Source organism: Cucurbita moschata, unplaced genomic scaffold (genome assembly GCF_002738365.1).
Source record: "Cucurbita moschata cultivar Rifu unplaced genomic scaffold, Cmos_1.0 Cmo_Scf00050, whole genome shotgun sequence".
Classification (NCBI taxonomy): domain Eukaryota; kingdom Viridiplantae; phylum Streptophyta; class Magnoliopsida; order Cucurbitales; family Cucurbitaceae; genus Cucurbita; species Cucurbita moschata.
Genome location: NW_019268566.1, coordinates 245850 through 264387, shown reverse-complemented (window position 1 = coordinate 264387; position 18538 = coordinate 245850). Strand labels below are relative to the sequence as shown.

General features: G+C 36.7%; 3 protein-coding genes across 9 annotated transcripts in view; 2 read left to right on the top strand and 1 right to left on the bottom strand.

The window, feature by feature from the left end:
- LOC111435635 (probable transcriptional regulator SLK2) overlaps window positions 1-3958 on the top strand; it is a 7938-nt gene extending 3980 nt beyond the window's left edge. For all 5 annotated transcript variants that reach the window (XM_023073071.1, XM_023073074.1, XM_023073072.1 and 2 more), the window contains 6 exons: window positions 1060-1274; window positions 1371-1439; window positions 1871-1971; window positions 2239-2332; window positions 2417-2486; window positions 2706-3958. In XM_023073071.1, the coding sequence (XP_022928839.1) occupies window positions 1060-1274; window positions 1371-1439; window positions 1871-1971; window positions 2239-2332; window positions 2417-2486; window positions 2706-3649 (1493 nt within the window). In that variant the 3' untranslated portion in view covers window positions 3650-3958. The remainder of the gene's footprint in view (window positions 1-1059; window positions 1275-1370; window positions 1440-1870; window positions 1972-2238; window positions 2333-2416; window positions 2487-2705) is intronic.
- Window positions 3959-4199: 241 nt separating this feature from the next.
- Window positions 4200-7913, bottom strand: LOC111435637 (F-box protein At4g00755-like). Of its 3 annotated transcripts, XM_023073077.1 has the most exons (6): window positions 7796-7913; window positions 7341-7497; window positions 6566-6979; window positions 6297-6475; window positions 4940-5058; window positions 4200-4791 (listed from the first exon to the last, which is right to left on the bottom strand). In XM_023073077.1, exons 2-6 carry the CDS (start codon window positions 7468-7470, stop codon window positions 4521-4523), a joined length of 1113 nt encoding a protein of 370 aa, XP_022928845.1. In that variant the 5' UTR covers window positions 7471-7497; window positions 7796-7913; the 3' UTR covers window positions 4200-4520. The 3 variants fall into 3 exon arrangements, with proteins under 3 accessions (XP_022928845.1, XP_022928847.1, XP_022928846.1); XM_023073079.1 differs by lacking the exon at window positions 7341-7497; XM_023073078.1 differs by lacking the exons at window positions 7341-7497; window positions 7796-7913 and adding an exon at window positions 7130-7253.
- Window positions 7914-15588: 7675 nt separating this feature from the next.
- LOC111435748 (BAG family molecular chaperone regulator 2-like) lies at window positions 15589-17398 on the top strand. Its single transcript, XM_023073259.1, has 4 exons — window positions 15589-16264; window positions 16373-16629; window positions 16711-16857; window positions 16927-17398. The coding sequence occupies exons 1-4, from the start codon at window positions 16057-16059 to the stop codon at window positions 17230-17232; spliced, it is 918 nt and encodes a 305-aa protein (XP_022929027.1). The 5' UTR covers window positions 15589-16056; the 3' UTR covers window positions 17233-17398.
- The last annotated feature ends 1140 nt before the right edge of the window (window positions 17399-18538 follow it).

Sequence of the window (18538 nt, the reverse complement as noted above, 5' to 3'; positions counted from 1 at the left end):
GGGGGGGGGGGGGGGGGGGGGGGGGGGGGGGGGAATGAGACATTTGGTGAATGAATTAGGGATTGGGAGAGATCTCAAGAGAGGGAGGGTGCAAGTACCTCAAATTACTTGTTTTTCTTGGAATTTCTTCTTGAAAATGCAATATATTAGTTTTTTATATTTTCTATGTTTGGTTTCCAAACACACAGCTCATCCTTTTATATTGGAATTTAAATGGGAACACAAGCAAGGGGTTGTAGACGAGCTACCTTTAGTAGAGAAATAAATGTCACAAGCAAGGAGAAAGAAATCTCATTACGATAAACAGTCTCATAGAGTGTGGTTTGTATGTTTTGAGAAAGTAGTCACTAGCTATGGCTTTCTTCAAGGCTGAATAAGTCATACCATGTTTATAAGCACACTAGAAATGATAGAGATGTTGTGTTGATTGTATATGTAGATGAAACTATCCTCATAGGTAACGATGAAGATGGATTGACTACTCCGAAGAAAAGATTAGCGCGAGTTTCAAATCGAGGATCTGGGTACTTTATAAAATATTTCCCATGGGTGGGATTCATTAGATCAAAAAAAAAAAAGGAATTTTTTGTTAATGAGAGAAAATATTGACTTACTCGAAGAAAGTGAGAAATAGATCTAAAAAAAAGGAATTTGAAGTTGCAAGCTGCAACATATGAAAAGGTTATAAGATAAGAAGAAAGACTTGTAGGTAGACTCATTTATTTGTCTCACACACGACCTAATATTGACTTGCAGTCAGCACGGTTGGGTTCAGATATTCAGTGCGGATGCCTTCTGATTTCTATTCTCTCTTAGCTATAAACATTTCCTCGACCTGAAAAGTGCTTTGTAGAATCATCAAGGCCTAGAGTTGTGTAATATGATGCTTGTAATTTTATATTTTGTTACCTATCATTGATTGAATTAACATATTCTTATATAGTCAAGGACATCCGTCCCCATTTTTTGATTGAAGTTATTGTCTTGTATTACACATTTCTAATTTGTCTTTGCTGATTGATAAATCATAACATAATCAATTTCATGTGATGGTTTCAGAGGCTTCCTTTGAAGTGCTTCCTAGACTAAATGAGATCAAATTTGGCAGTGGAGTAATTGATGAGTTATTGTTCTTGGATATGCCTCGGGAAATCAGATATTCATCTGGAGTTATGATGTTAGAATATGGAAAAGCCGTTCAAGAGAGTGTATATGAGCAACTTCGTGTAGTTCGTGAGGGCCAGCTTCGTATCATATTTACACATGAATTGAAGGTCACCTGAATGATTCTGTAAATTGAGTTTCCTAATTCTATTTAAGAATAAACTCTTATGTACTAAAATATTTTGGCAATTGGATTCTACATTCAGATATTGGCATGGGAATTTTGTGCAAGACGCCATGAAGAGCTTCTTCCTCGTAGGCTGGTTGCACCTCAGGTATTGTTTTATATACTTTTTGTTTCTCTGCGCAGATATCTGCTAATAGTATTCTGATTCTAACTTCTCATCTGAAAGGATATTATTATACCAACTGGGTTTTGTCAGTTTGTGTCTGGAAGAAAAACATTAAGTTCTTGGAACGAAGTTGATATATAAATTTGACTGCATGTCTAATCAGAAATGATAATTTCTTCTTTAAAGAGGCTTTGAACAGTTCGTTTGGGCATTAGGATTTCTGTGTACTTTTGTAGCCAACGTTTTCCAATTTATAATCTGTTTTTTACTTGATTGCGTACTATCCCTGAACTAGATTTTTAGAAGTTAAGCATCCCGTGTTGGCTTTCTGATATTTTGATGTGACTGATTTTGTGTATGATCTTCTTTTCGATGTTGATTGATCCTTTAAGTTGACAAATGTTTAAATACAGGTGAATCAGCTGGTTCAGGTGGCACAGAAATGCCAGAGCACTATTGCTGAAGGAGGATCCGATGGGGCTTCTCAGCAGGATTTACAAGCAAATAGTAATATGTAAGTTGATCAAACAGATAGTGAAATCCATCTTCTTGTATCAAATTTGTCTAGTGTAAGTCAAGTGACCTTGAAGTTCATAAATTGGCTTGGTTGTACGAATGTGTGAGGATTTCTATCAAGTATACGACACTTAAGGGCATTGGCTATCCAAAGCCTGCTGCCTGCTTTAAATGTTGGATGATTGCACTTTCTTGCTTCTTGAAATTGATGGAGCACCTTTATGACCTCAATGCTTCGGATTTGCTAATGCAATCCTTCTTTTAGGGTTTTGACTGCTGGGCAGCAGCTTGCAAAGAGCCTGGAGTTGCAGTCACTGAATGATTTGGGTTTCTCTAAAAGATACGTTAGATGCTTGCAGGTACATCATCAGTACTTTTCTGCTTTGGTTTCATTTTTTTTCATGTTTGATTTAAGTGTATTTGTTTCTTCTCGTTAATTACAGATATCAGAGGTTGTCAATAGCATGAAAGATTTGATTGATTTCTGTAAGGAGCAGAAAACAGGACCAGTTGGTATGCCTCGTTCTTTCCAATAATTTCCACAATTAGTTCTTGGTCTTGTTGTATGAGCTTTTGTTAATATTTTATTGATTTTGGAAGGTATATATTCTTGTGGTGCAATTATAGTATTAGTAGTTGCAGTAGCATAATCCATAATGTCTTCGGTATAAACATCTTTAAGATGCATAGGAACGTATCAGATTTGAATCTAATGATAAAAGCTTTTCACAGAGGGTTTGAAAAGTTATCCTCAGCACGCTACAGCCAAGCTGCAGATGCAAAAAATGCAAGAGATTGAGCAGGTTGCTACTGCTCAGGGTTTGCCAACCGACCGTAACACCCTTAGTAGAATGGTTGCCCTGCATCCTGGACTGGACAACCAAATGAATAGCCAAAATCAACTAATCGGTAGAGGAGCTTTGAGTGGTTCGGCACAAGCTGCGTTGGCATTGTCTAGCTACCAGAATCTGCTAATGAGACAGTGCTCAATGAATTCAACAAGTTCAAACCCACTCCAGCAGGAGACAACGTCATTCAATAACTCAAACCACCAGAGTCCTTCATCAAGCTTTCATGGGACAACTGCATTATCATCGGCACCAATGCAGAGCTTGCCTGGCAGTGGTCTTTCAAGTCCTAATCTACCACCTCCGCAACAATCTCAGCAATCTCAAGTTCAACAGCAACTGCATCAACGCCCGAACGCCAACAATTTACTTGTGCAAAACCATCCTCAGACTACCCAAGGGAACAGTAACAATAATCAGGCCATGCAACATCAGATGATCCAGCAACTACTCCAGATATCGAATAACAGTGGAGGAGGGCAACAGCGACCACTTCCTGGATCAAACGTGAAAGGAGGAGGAAGCATGACCGGAACTTATACGGGTTTTGGAGGCAGCTCTTCTGTGGTTGCAACAGGCTCAGCCAATGCATCCGGTAGTAATACGCCTGCCCCAACCCGTAGTAGTAGTTTCAAAAATGCTTCAGCTGGTGATGTATCGGCAGCAGCCGGTTCTCGTAGCAGTGAGTTCAACCAAAGAACTGCAGATTTGCCGCAAAATCTTCATCTGGATGAGGATATAATCCAGGATATAGCCCATGATTTTACAGAAAATGGGTTTTTTAACAGTGATCTTGACGATAATATGTGCTTCGCCTGGAAAGGTTAACCTACTTAATCAGGCCTAACAATTGGCTCCCACCCTTGGGTTAAGTGGAGAACTTATATTTTGTACAGTATATTTGGGATATATATTTTCTTCTGATCCCTCTTCTCCCCCCCTTTTTTCATTTTTTTTCTTTTTTTTGGGTTTTCTTCACAAATGAATGTTGTATTTGCCCTGAGAATGTGCTTCTTAGCAACTCATTAGGTATTTAGAGATCTTCCTGTATGGCATTTTACATCCGTTTGCAAGTGTTTCAAAGTGTAATTTCTGAGTGAAGAGACTTACAAAACAAAGAGCAACTTTAGTTTGTCATTATTATATATATGATGATAGATTGAAACTTTATATTCTTCTGAGACTTGAAATCTCTGCTATTTTCTTGCTTCTAACAGGAGTTTGAAAGATTCAAACCATCTTCATTTCTCAAGAAAAAAGATGGAATAGATGAAACTATGTTCATTCATAGGAATAGGCCAACAATTTTCTGGATACGTCGAATTAAGATAGGGATCAGGACTAAATAGATACAAATAGGAGGTCGAGAAAAGAACCATTAAAGAAAACGATTATGACCCGAATTGTAAGATTTCAGGACTTAAAAGAAAGAGTAAAATAGCACAACTTAAATTTGTGATATACGCATTGAAGCTTATAAATTATTTACATACAAGTTTTGGCATCTACAAGACCACCTCATATCACTAATCCCAGTAGGAAAAAGGTAAAGATAACTGAACCAGCAGCAAGGATTTGCGCATTCATTCACTCTCTAGCTATTGACCCTACCACTTTGGCTATATAGAAAACTTACTTGGCTCCTGCGCACCAAATTCACTTTATTCAGTTCTGATAACGATAAGCTCCTCCAAGATTATCATTCTGCAATTTCTTCGTCAATGTCGTCGTCGTCATCAAACATGCCACGTCCACCAAGTAATGTATTCAGGACGATGTGCTCCCATCCATGGACACCTCTCTGAACCAATCTAGATGCCCGAGAACGACCACGACCAATCTCTCCATTAGTAGATGAGGGCTCAGGCAACTCCGGGAAATACTTCAAAATGCACTTTCCCGACTGGTCAATTATATCCACGTCATATTCAGGCAAGAGTGGCCGACCAACGACTTCCACATGGGAGACACTGGATCATTCATTCAATAAAAATGTCGAGTTACGATTCAACTTAATATTGAGTTTGTATCAAACACATGAACCAAAATAATTATGACCCACGCGAAACTATGCCATTACTAGAAGGAAAACGAATTTTCAGGCCTTAAGGAACTAACCATAAGTAATATAATCCATCCATTTCTTGTCTCTGTACTCTGCCTAAGAGTTCAACTTGCAGAACCCCACCTACGCAGAAAGCAGGCTCGGGAAGCTTAAATATTTGCAGCGTGTTTTCCTGTTATCATTCAATAAGTGAGAAAGTCATAAGGAACACAAATTTGTAACAGAAGATATGGCATGAAAATCAAAACTCAACTCATCAGCCATGGATCTATTGCAAAAAGTAAACAATATATATGTTAACTCATACAAAGAAAAGTTCTCAGAATTTGGATGCTAAAACCAAGGAATGAACATGCTTCATAGAGTGTAATAGCCCAAGCCCACTGCTAGTAGATATTGTTCACTTTGACCCATTACGTATCGCTGTCGGCCTCACAGTTTTAAAACGCGTCTGCTAAGGAGAGGTTTCCACACCCTTATAAGGAATGTTTCGTTCCCCTCTCCAACCGATGTGGGATCTCACAATCCACCCCCTTTGGGGGCTCAGCGTCCACGTGGGCACATTGCCCGATTGCTAGCTCTGATACCATTTGTAACAACCCAAGCCCACCGCTAGCAAATATTGTCCGCTTTGACCTATTACGTATCACCGTCAGCCTCACGGTTTTAAAACGTGTATGCTAGGGAGAGGTTTCCACACCCTTATAGTGAATGCTTCGTTCCCCTCTCCAACCGATGTGGGATCTCACAATCCACCCCCTTTTGGGGCTCAGCATCCTTGCTGGCCCACTGTCCTTTGTCCAGAACTGATATCATTTGTAGCAGCCCAAGTCCACCGCTAGCAAATATCATCCGCTTTGACCCGTTTGGTATCACCGTCAGCCTCACGTTTTAAAACGTGTCTACTAGGGAAAGGTTTACACACCCTTATAGTGAATGCTTCGTTCCCCTCTCCGACCGATGTGGGATCTCACAATCCACCCCCTTGGGGGCCCAACGTCCTTGCTGGCCCACTGTCCTTTGTCCAGAACTGATACCATTTGTAACAGCCCAAGCCCACCGCTAACAAATATCGTCCACTTTGACCCGTTACGTATCACCGTCGGCCTCACGTTTTAAAACACGTCTGCTAGGGAGAGGTTTCCACACCCTTATAAGGAATACTTTGTTCCCCTCTCCAACCGATGTAGGATCTCACATAAAGTGTCAATAAGAGGATTGATTTTTTTTTCCAACTCATCAAAGGACCAATTAAATATCTAATAGAATCCCAGACCTATGTCCAAAATGAACATTTCCATTACAACGATGCTTGAAATTAAGATGAACCATGAAAGCTAACTGGCTACACACAACATAACAAAAGCCTCGTCCATATGATAAAATGTGAATGGATGTATTTTAACTTACTTGGGCCATTGGAAATTCTGGAGAGACATAAGTCCAAATAAAATGATCACTTGCTGAACTATAGTCAACAGCCAAACCATTTGAAACGCTTGTACTCGAGTTTACATACAACTTTTGATGTCCCATCTTAAATCGAACAGCCTTTGCTGAATATATAGGGAATCCATCCTGAAAATATGCTGATGCAGACATGATTATCAGTTAGTTAAGAGATGTTCAAGTCCAAAAGTTGTGTAAGTACTTATTCATAGAGCAGAGTTGGGCTAAACCTAGGAATGGTTGAATGTGAATTTCAGAAATAGCACATAGGTTGGAGACCAGCCCATAAGTTAAAGTCTCAGGAACATCAGGATCTCTTGAACCTAAACTGGACCAATATGATGCTCGATTGTATAACCTATCACCCGGTTCCAGCGTGTTTTCGATACTTTCTAGAGGATTATTATCCGTGGAGGATGCTTCAATGGCCACTCCAATACAATCGTTTCTAGTGACAGGGTTAAGACTTCTAGCAAGCAGCAAATAGATTCTATGTAACCTCAGCAGGTATTCCCCTTTCGTAATGTTGCTAGACTCAACTGTTGAAGTATCAATCATGCCATTCACTTCAATAAAATGGGCAGCGCCAGATAAATCAGGAAACAATCTCAAGAACAGCTGCTTGCTGAGGCTATTCTCAATAACTGCAAAACATCAACAGAACATTCAGAAACAAGAAAGAAAACATTCTAAAACCGAACAAATCTTACATGTCGCAAACTGGATGCTATAGGTTCTAGGACCAGGATTACAAATGATAATCAGATGCAATACGAGCATGAAACTGCTTTTAACCATATGATCAAGTAATTTCAACATTTAGGTGCCTCAACGAAAAATTTCCTCCCTAGAAGGCTGACAAATATACATGAAACAAGTATCACTCTACAACCTCCCTGAACGACTAGGAGCATATAAAAGAGAATCAGATGCCAAAATGCGACATATTGTTGAATATAGCTCCCTCCCTTGTTGCCAAAACAACCAAACATAGCGAGTGCTTACCTAACTGGCGCCAAGAACTTGAGACTAAGCAAATGCGTACAAGGTCAGAAAGATCATCCAAATGGGTAAAGATCTCGAGGGACAAGTCGACGCCAAGCCATTTCAAGATATCCCAGCTGCTAGTATTCATTTTACCAGAGGCCAATTTTGCGAGAGCCTTACACCATCCAAAATTGCAAACTTAATCAGCAACAATGGTGGGAACAAAACCCACGACATCAACAAAATCAAATAAAAAAATGCAAAATGCTCCTATGTTTCTCCATATTATACATCAATCAATCAATCAATCAATCTCAGGGAACAGACATTCTCAGAAACAGAGAAGCCAAAACCCATCAATTATGCAAATGAAACAGAGTTCCGGGCAGCAAGTGTACATCTTTCGAAACGAAATGCAATCATGATGTTGAAGAGGAACAGAAAATTAATGTGTAAAGACCGATCAAACGTACCTCGGAGGAGGGAAGCAAGAAGAGATGGCAATGAAACCCTAAGGAAGGCGAACGGCAATTGGGTTTGGTTTGAATATATTTCCCAAGTAACGTTGCCTCTCGTAAATCAGGAAACGAATATATCAAATCTTTACTCCACAATATATATATATATATATATATATATTTATTATTATTATTATTATTTTTCAAATGGGAAATATTTGGTTTTTAATAGGTTTCTTACCCTTTAAATTTTTAATTTAATAAATTTCTAAAAAAGTAAATTGTAAATAAAAGTGGTCAAATAATAATTAAATGATAATATATTAATTATGATATTTTAGGACATAAATCAAACGTTATAATTAAAAAATTATATGATATTATAACTTTCCTTTTCCGGACGTTATAACATATAAAAAAAATATTGGCTAATAAATATTTTTATTCGACTAAAATATGGTTGAGAGAAATATTCGTGTTCTTATTTTGAATTCTTCCGCTCTAAAGTTTGAATTCCTTTAAAGTTTAATAAATCTTTCAAACAATTCAACGGGTATTAATATACAAAATTCAAAGTTGACTTACCCCTTTGAGAATTATAATGGTGTATGTATACGGGGTGACCTAGAATTTTCCCTCTTCTTCGAATTGGGATGACTCGGGTCTCTCGTTTCTCACCCGTTCAATCTCGCACAAAGGAGGTGGAGCCATAGACATTCTAGCCCATGGTATGTCTTGCCCAAGGCCTATTTGGGCCTTGGATTTAGAAGGATGCACGACCCGAATGTATAATTGTCTAACAACTCATGCTAAGATTGTGAATCTAGATTCGACATTCTCCTGCATCTCCTATGATATGTTCACGTTATTTACTCTTTACTTCTAAGATTGAAAGCTCTCATCATAGACCAACATGAATACTTTCAGCATAGAATTACTTCCGGCAAAGCACGGATAACCATGAAGTTCCTATGACTGATTCATCGAAAAGGAAGGTGCACTTTGTTGCTATAAATAGTTATCCTATTCTTATGATCGCTCGTATTAGGATGTGGGCTCGATTGATTCGTGTACTTTTCATTTACTCAAATGACACACCCTCTTTACATGATCGTCAATTGTAGAACGCTGATATTATTTGATGAATATAGATATCAAACACATGGAGTAAAGTATAGGATAATGGATATGTAATGAGGTTGGAAGAGGCACATGGAGTGCTGAAAACAGTGAAGAAACAATGTGTTCTCCCCAAGTGCTAAGCTTGGTGTATGCCCACAGAGGGGATTGGATTGGGGCAAGTGATAGGGCTTAAGTTGAGGTGTGTTTGAGGTTAGAGATAAGGTTTTGTTTGGATGGAATTCCATGACACTGACTTTGGCACATCAAATGTTCTTGTTTTGGACCTCCCTTACCTTCATCACAACTCCATCACATGCTCAACAAAACCATAGATTATGACACCAAAACACACCACCTACCCCATTTTTTGTTATCCACTTTTGTTAGAGCCACTACCCGTCCCCTGCTATCTTCATACCACTAATTGTGATATGAACCAAGAGACATCAATCATACAATATACTTTAATGAGGATGCGAAGAAAATATTGTTGAAATTATCAAAAGATAGTTCAATTCATGCCACATCGAGTTTCATATTATAAATTTTGGGTCGATTTCAATTTAGAGTTATTATATTTCATTAATGTATTTTAAGACTTTTTATTTACTTTAGGTTACAATTCCATCCGGGTTAATTATGGCCATAAAGTATGAAGATTACAACTCTTGGAATGCCTCTAATAGTTTCATTTTGAGGCTTTATAAAGCCATGTACGTTGTATTTGCAGGTAGACTTGGAAAATATAGTAAAAGAAACATGTGTGCTTTTCTTTAGCCAATGGCTAAGTTTCTTTGCAATTCTATGTAGTTTAGGTTGCATGTAGAATCATTTAAGCTCGACATGATCAATCTTGCTTGTGGAGTGATTCAAATCTCAATCAAGTGTTCTTGCCTTGAGATATTTGATCAACAAGAATCATTCAAGCTAGACATGATCGATTTTGCATGTGGAGTGATTCGAATCTCAAACAAGTGTTCTTGCCTTGAGATATTCGATCAACAAGCTAATCCGAATCTTATTCCCCTTGTATTGATTCCTTATCTTATCAGATACTATCCTCTTTCGAGCTTCCCTGGTTTCCATACTCTTATAAAGAATGTTTCGTTCTTCTCTCCAACCGATGTGGGATCTAACAATTTTACGGCTTATAAACCCTATTTAGAATTTATATGGCAGAATTGATGGACATGAAATTTTTATAATAAAGTTTGATATGACAATCATACCAACTTAAGCTTAAATGGAGCATATCATAAATAATAAAATTGACATTCACTAAGCTATTCTATTTGTATTTATTATATGGGTTGGCTTGATAGGAACAAATCATAGCATTGAAAACTATATAAGTTAGTGTAAAAAGTGAGTTACAAATCACATCAATACATGCAAATGGAAAGCTTTGTTGAGTGATTCGATGCAAATATATAAGATGCAATTAATAAAGCCACTCGAAGTAGAAATAGAAATTACTTTTGAAATGACGGGGACTAAATAGATATAATATGGATCTTAGGCCTTTGCGTGTGGTCGTCTAGTTCGTTCTCCTCCCTAACTAATGTGGGATCTTACAATTCATCCCTTTGGGGCCCAACGTCCTCACTGACACACTGCCCGATGTCTACCTCTTATACCAATTATAATAGCTCGAGTCCATTACTGAGTTTGTCGACACTCAACCCGAGAAATTTTTGATGAAAAAGATGGTTCCCTATCACATTTATATTCTCAAAACTTCAAATATTTGATGCCTTACTTTAAACTACTTTCTTGTCTTTTGCTTTTTAATTTGTACAAAATAAGTTTGTTTCATATCAATATATTTATCACACTTACTTTAAATTACTTTGTTGCTTTTCCTTTTTAGTAAAACAAATGTGTGTACGGTCTTTTACTCGTAAATGAGTTTGTTTTATAGCTCAGCGAGTTTGTTTTATAGTTCAACGTAGAACCACGTCTTATTCTTTAGTCAAGATCATAATGCAAGTAGTTTAGTTGAGCTATACTCATGTTGACTTCTGATATTGTCTTTTTTAGGCTTCCCTTTAGTAAAAGGCATCTAATAGGGAGAGATTTTCACACCCTTATAAAGAATGTTTTGTTCTCCTCTCGACCTAACGTAGATCTCATGACTTGTGGTGGGTGAGGTTTGTATGTGGTCTTTTTCCTATCGATTGAGGGACGATGGAACACCAACTTCATTTAAGGGATTTTTGGAATTTTCCTCGTATTTTTTTCTCATAAATATTGTGACATAATTTCTTTTCATATGTCATTGATTCATATTCAATAATATCCTTTTTCATGATATAAATGAAAATAATTAAATATTACGATTAAAGTTATTCTTATACGAATTTTTGTTGGTCGGTAAAACAATTTTTTCAAGCTAATATCATTATATTCTCTGCAAAGAGGACAGAGGTTCGAATTCACTCAGTTCCGAATCGAATCTCTTTAGAAAGAAGATCTTTTGTTTGTCTCATGGTAGCCTGCTCCAGTTCCCTTACGAAACTTTCGTTATTGGGTTAGCCATACACTTCACATGTTTCTAGCGATTCACATGGCATCATCAAATGATACAAGTCTTGGATAAGAATCTACAACGCACTAGAACGCCCTTGTTGACGATCCTTTACTCCGACAGCATCTAGGGTTCCTCGAACAATGTGATATCTCACACCGGGTAAATCCTTAACCCTTCCCCCTCTTACTAAGACTACAGAATGTTCTTGTAAATTATGGCCAATACCAGGTATATAAGCAGTGATTTCAAATCCCGAGGTTAAGCGTACTCTGGCAACTTTACGTAAGGCAGAGTTTGATTTTTTGGGGGTGATAGTGGAAAAGTTGACAGATAAGTCACCTTTACTGCCACTCGACAGAATCGTACATGAGATTTTCACCTCATACGGCTCCTCGTTCAATTCTTTCGAAGTCATTGGATCCTTTTCCTCGTTCGAGAATCTCCTCCCCTCTTCCATTCCGTCCCGAAGAGTCAAAATTACGTCGTAGAGATATAAAAAAATGTTGGGACATTCGTTGTCGAATCTAAATCTTGGGTATGGAGCGTTACAAGATATGTATACGAAATGAAGACGAAGAGTCAAAATTACTGAGAAAATGACGCTTTTTAAACGTAGAAACCAAAGGAAATAAAGAAGAGAGATGAGGAATAATAAAAGCAAAAACGTGTTACATTAAGAAACCGTGAGAGAGAATAAAGTTCTCTGTAGATTTAGGTTTGCTTTTTCAATCTACTCATGTTCACTTCCCAAGCCAGATAGAATTAAAGTTCGGGTCCAAAAGACACAAGATTGATGATTTGCGTGACTTTTGTGATCAATATTACACTTACAAAGTGACCAAAGAACAGAGTTGTAGATGTTGTGAAACAGTTAAATTTACGTTCAAGCTTGCGGTCACAAAGACTATAACATTGATCGATCTTCCTCATTCACGGGTATAATGGTGAAGACAGGTTCTCACGCTGACTTCAAACAAAACCCTTAACTTCGAAGTTTATACAAGAGGTCAGCGCACTCCAAATCATCGTATCTAGCAATCAAGCATAGACCATCATCAATTTGGATCGAGAATCTTGATAGAATCAAAACAAAATATGTTCTTGAAGCTCAAAATTAAAAAAAAAGTAAGAACTAAGAGAGGTTGGAAAGTAGGAAGTGCATAATTTGACAAATCATGTGGGAATTATATAGACACCCAAAAAAACAATTATGCATCTCAATCATTGCCTTCCCTAAGATTTAATAGTGAAGGGCAAGACATGTTCGGTTCCATGTTTTTTTTGGGGGACAAGCTTGACAAACTTTCAATATTCTCTCGGGTGTTAATACTGAAAGAAAAAATGGCGCCCTCTAAACTAAGGATACTATGTGTTTTCATTTATTTTCGTACTAATATGAATATAATTCAAATATAGCATGGTCGTGGTCGGGAATACATGTAACTAACCTCCTAATGCAGATTTGTATTGAAATTGTACAAATCCGTTAAGACACGTGTTGAGTGAACAGGTGACAAAATAAGCTTTTCTTAACTATCATATTTGTTTTATTACTCTCATTCCTACGAGAAAAAAAAAAGTCGAACCTTCGATTTTAGGATAGGTAGGAGCTGCATTTTAATAAGTACACGATTTAATATTTCGAGGTTTTAATTTAGAAATAATTATAAATAATTATGATGCATAGTTAAAATAAAATATTTAGGGATTAAAATGTAATAAATATGAAAAATTAAGATTAAAATACAATGAAGGTGCAGCTTTGCAATAATTCATCAATAATGCTTTAGGAGAACAGCTCAACTTTTAATTTATTGAATAATTGAATATAACTTTTTCAAATGAAAGGGTAGTTTAGGAAATACCACCAAAGGTTAAGGACAAAAGAGTCTTCTACCACATTCCTTTAAAAACAGCTTTAAATTTTAAAAATGAATAATTCATTTATTTCAAAAAAAAAAAAAAAAAAAATTCCCGGCACTACGACCGCAGTCAGTTACACCGGAAACATCGCAAGTGCGTCAGCACCAAATCCGGCCCTCCACACGCTCCACACGTGGGGTGTCTCGTCAGTACGGTCATTCCACTAGGGTGGTGCTTGCTTTAGGGTTTGAGCACACGTGCGAATCACGCGTGTGAAAGTGTCGGTGGAATTCTCCCTCCATCTTGGTGAGGCGAGTGGGAGCGTATGAATGAACGCCACGTGGACCATTAATTGGTCTCTCAGGCATTCTGGTTCTGTACTTGTCAAACTTATTATTTTTGTTTTTTTTTCTTGCCCTTTCTCAGTTTCCAATTTTATTTATGAAATGACGGTTATGCCCCTGGTTCGGGACAAACAAGAGGTTAAAATGTCCTTTTGAGTTGAAAAAAATGACCGATAGATAGGGAGAGATGTGACTTTTTGTTTTTTCTTTTTTTAATATTGCCTTTTTGTATTTAAAATTTTCAAATGTTATTTTTTACTTTTTAAAATAATATTTAATAATGATTGGAAACAATTTCCTTTTCCTTAAATTACAGCGAAAATTAAAATTGTCCAAATAAATAAATATATTTAAAAAATAAAATAAAAAAATAAATACTTGTGGCCGCTGACCGACAATGAACGGTCACCAATCTGAAGGCTCTGTTTGCGGGTGCCGGCAACGCCACCCAAATTAAATAAATTAATTAAAAAAACAAAAGAAAAAAAAAGGAAAAGCTAAGCTCACCGACCGTCACATTACACCAAATAAATTACCGCCACGTGTTCATTCGAATACCACTATTATTTTATGGACATTGATTGAGCAACACTAAGGTTCCTTATGCTTGTTAAATAACCATATACTTAATTAATTAATACAAATATTGAATTATTAAATAAATATAGAAATTAAATTCTTTTTTTTACCTAAATTTTGACTTTCAATTTCATTATAAAAAAATAAAATAGAAATTGTGAAGCGAAATTCATCAAAAAAAAAGAAAGGTTAAAGTTGAGAAACTAATTTTAGAATTATAAAATACGTGGCAGGCAGGGAGTGGAGAGACGGTACTGTTGTAGTGCACCACAAAGCATGCGAACATTCCTCCGCTTCTAAATTTATTGCCTTGCCGGCCCCTCCAATTTCTGCATATTTCTTCCACTTACCTCTTTTTCATCTAATAAATAATAAATAAATTTTCAAATTTTATTATTATTATTATTTAATTAATTTTAATAAAAATAATAATTTTAAAAACTAGATTCAGAATTTATTAAATTACGTGGATTAAGCTTGAACAACTAAAAATACATAAACTATAAAATTAAAAGACCAAAATGTTATAATTAATAATTGATTGAGATAATTACAACAATGAAGGAACAAAATATGTGTAATTTTTTTTAAGGATATTTTGTACTATATATTAAACCTTTATTATGCTAAATATAGTCAACTATAATCGTGTGTAGGTACGAATAAGTATATAATAATGTAGTTATGATCTTAATTAATTACTTTTATTTATTGATTTATTAATGTTTATTGGAACACTATAATTATTCTAAAATATTTAGATTTTTTTTAATTAACTAATTTTAAACTTAAACTAACTCACATGGATTCGTTGCCTCAAATTTTTGGATAACCAATTTTTTTTTATTATTTTTAATAAATATATTCTCTAATTCGAGTAAATTTTAATGGATAAGACAGTTTCAAATTCTTAGGTTGACCACTTGATAATCTTTAAAATTACTGAAAAAACTAATAAAAGTATCATATAAACGGAATGTTCGTATGAGTTAATGACGTGAACAACTAATACTATCCAAATCTTTGTGGTGTAGTCAACCCGACCAACCCAAAAATATAGTTCACAATGTGATCGGACAATCTGAAAACTCAACACGTATTGGGCTGAGCTATAAACCCTATACTCGGGTCATTTACGCAACCTACCGATTCGAAATTGAATGTTCATGCAAATGGGATTTATTATTATTGTTAGTTTATATTTTGGATAATAAATTATTTGAGTTTAGATGGTAAAAGGCTAGTGAGAAGGTAGAGCTTTCCATTGCAAAATAATTTGTTGTGTTTTTTTTTTTTAATTTTTAAATAATAAAAATTAATTTAATTTTGTAATGATTGCAGTAATGTTTATTTATATAGCAAGCTGCAAAACAGCTATGTTAGCTGCCCACTCGCTTTGAAAATTATTTCCTCTCTCTCTCCTCTCTCTCTCTCTCTCTCTCTCTCTAGAACGCCATAGCCAACAACACCAACGAAGAAAGAGAGCAGAGCAGAGAAATTCCTTGTTCCTTCCCTTTCACATTCATTTTCCCATCACTTTCTCGGGAAAATTCCACCAATTCCCCCCTTAATTTTCCCGGAAAATCTGAGATCTCTCTCTCTCTGTTTACCCTCTGTTTGGCGGCGGCGGCGGAAGAAACAGAGCTGAAAAAAGAATCAATTTTTCTGTTCTTTTCCTCCCTATTTTCTGTGTAATGCTGGAATTAGTGTGTACCCAAAAAGGGTTTTGCAGCCCCGTCGTCATAGATCGGGCCGCCGCCGGAGATCTGACATTTCTCGATTCAGTTTGTAAATCCTGAAAACACCCAGAAGAAGGAACCGGCGTTGAAGGGGGGAAGATGCTGAGAACCAAGACTAAACCCCCACCGGCGCCGCCGACAAACGCCGATTCAAGGCCGATGGATTGGGAAATGCGACCCGGTGGAATGCTAGTCCAGAAGCGAACCGATTCCGACAAAACCTCTGTTCCGGCTCCGACAATACGTGTCCGAGTCAAGTACGGCTCAGTGTACCATGAAATCCCCATTAGCTCACAAGCTAGTTTCGGTAAGAATTTCCCTCAATTCATTTTTCTTTTGGGTTCTAATTCAGGGACTAAATTGAAAAGAATCAAAAGTCGAGGGACCATTTAGAAATATTTATGGGTGTTTACAGGGGAGTTGAAGAAAATGTTGGTGGGTCCGACAGGGCTGCACCAGCAAGACCAGAAGCTAATATACAAAGAGAAAGAGAGGGAATCAAAGGCATTTCTTGACACTTGCGGCGTTAAGGATCGGTCCAAGATATTGCTTGTTGAAGACCCAATTAGCCAACAAAAAAGACTGCTTGAGATGAGAAAGCATGCCAAATTAGAAAAGGCTTCCAAATCCATTTCCCAAATCAGCTTGGAGGTCGATAGGCTCGCGGGTCAGGTATAAATCTCGAAACTTTAGAGACTAAACTTAAATAGAATCAGTGTCTGGTTCGACGTCTTTAGTACACGAATCGTGTAGGTTTCAGCGCTTGAATCGGTGATTGGAAAAGGCGGGAAAGTGGCGGAGAAAACCGTGTTGAATTTGATCGAGTTGCTTATGGATCAATTGCTTAAATTGGATGGGATTATGGGGGATGGAGACGTGAAGCTACAGAGGAAAATGCAGGTAAATTTGACTATGCCGTTCGTTTTCATAACAAAAACGTCCTATATTGAGAATTCATTGGTTTTGAAGGTGAGAAGAGTGCAAAAGTACGTTGAAACATTGGACGTATTGAAGATCAAAAACGAAAACCAAACTCCGATGCAAGTTGAGGAGAGGAATTCGGATGCGAAACGAGCTCCGGATCATCGTGATAGACATCCGATGGAGCCCTCAACGGGGGATTTATCGACATCGGAAACAGTTGTGACGACGAGATGGGAGATATTCGACGCGATGCCACCGTTGGTGGCAACATCATCTTCAAGTGCAATCCCAGCAGCAGGCAACAGCAGCAGTCATGTTCAGCCCAAGTTCAGTTGGGAATTTTTTGATTGAAAAATTTGATTGTGTATTCTTATTATTGTCTGATGTGTGATTGAGCTTTGTTACTTCTTCTGTTGGTTTGCCTTTTCTTTCTTCTTCTATTCTTTTGTGTACTTAGCTTTGCTTAGGACAATACCCTTTGTCATTAACTTCAATAAATGGGTTTCTTTTTAAACTAGTTTGAGCTACACAACGTTTCGGTTCGATTGTTATCTAGTCATGTCTCGGAGGAGTAATGATTTTCGAGAGATACTGATGGGTAAAAAGCGCTACGCAATGACGTTTCCATCTTGTCACTAGCAAGTTACAGGACTCACAAGACCAACGTTCAAAGGTTGCTTGAGAGCGTCTCACTGTTATGAACTTGTTGGTTCATCATGCCTCACTTGATGGCTCGATGCTCGTGGACGTCTTATATTGCAAACGTATGATATCGAGTTTTAATATAGCCCAAGATTTAGCCCACCAACATGACCTGAGGATGCCATGAACTTAAATTCAATCATGGGCTTGGGTTACGTGGGCTTTGGGCCTTTTTAAAGGTTTTCGGGTTGGATCGGGTTGTTCAACAATTTAAATTTTGTACCCTAACCAAACTCGAACCGGAAGGGGTTCCAAAAAAACGAACCCAACGCAGACTCGAAATCTATATAAACTCAACCCAACCAATCATATAATTCGAGTTGGATTCTCAGATCAGCGGGTTGGATGACATTTCATAAGGACTTGGACGTCTTAACACCATGTGCATCATGAATAAGTGGGTGCAAATACACCAACTGTAATCGAATGCAGAAACGAAGATAGAGAAGCTTTCCCGTCCCTAGATATTTTTATCGATAGATATGACATCAATTAACACTTAAGAATCCTACCTCATTAAATTAATAATTTCCTCCGTCATTAAAATAATTTATTTATTATTAATAAATTTTCAATACAATTATAAGAATCATAATACATATCAAAATTAGCATAAGTCACGTTTAAGTAATTATATATAATTGACATTATTATCTCGATGCATAATATATATCAAAGTTACATCATACTTTCATAGTTGATAAATAATCGACATTATTCTCTATTATTAAATATTTTAATTACCATTAATAAATTTTCGGTACAATTATAAAATGCATAATATACATCGAAATTAGTATTTGAAGTATAGTTATTAGTTTCACGTCATAAATTTAAATTTACAAAAATAATAATAATTACAGAGTAAAAAAAACATGTTATCAGTTTTCATTTTCGGACCATATGTTTTGAAAACATGTTCCTGTGTTGAGATAACTCGTCACATGCTTGATAA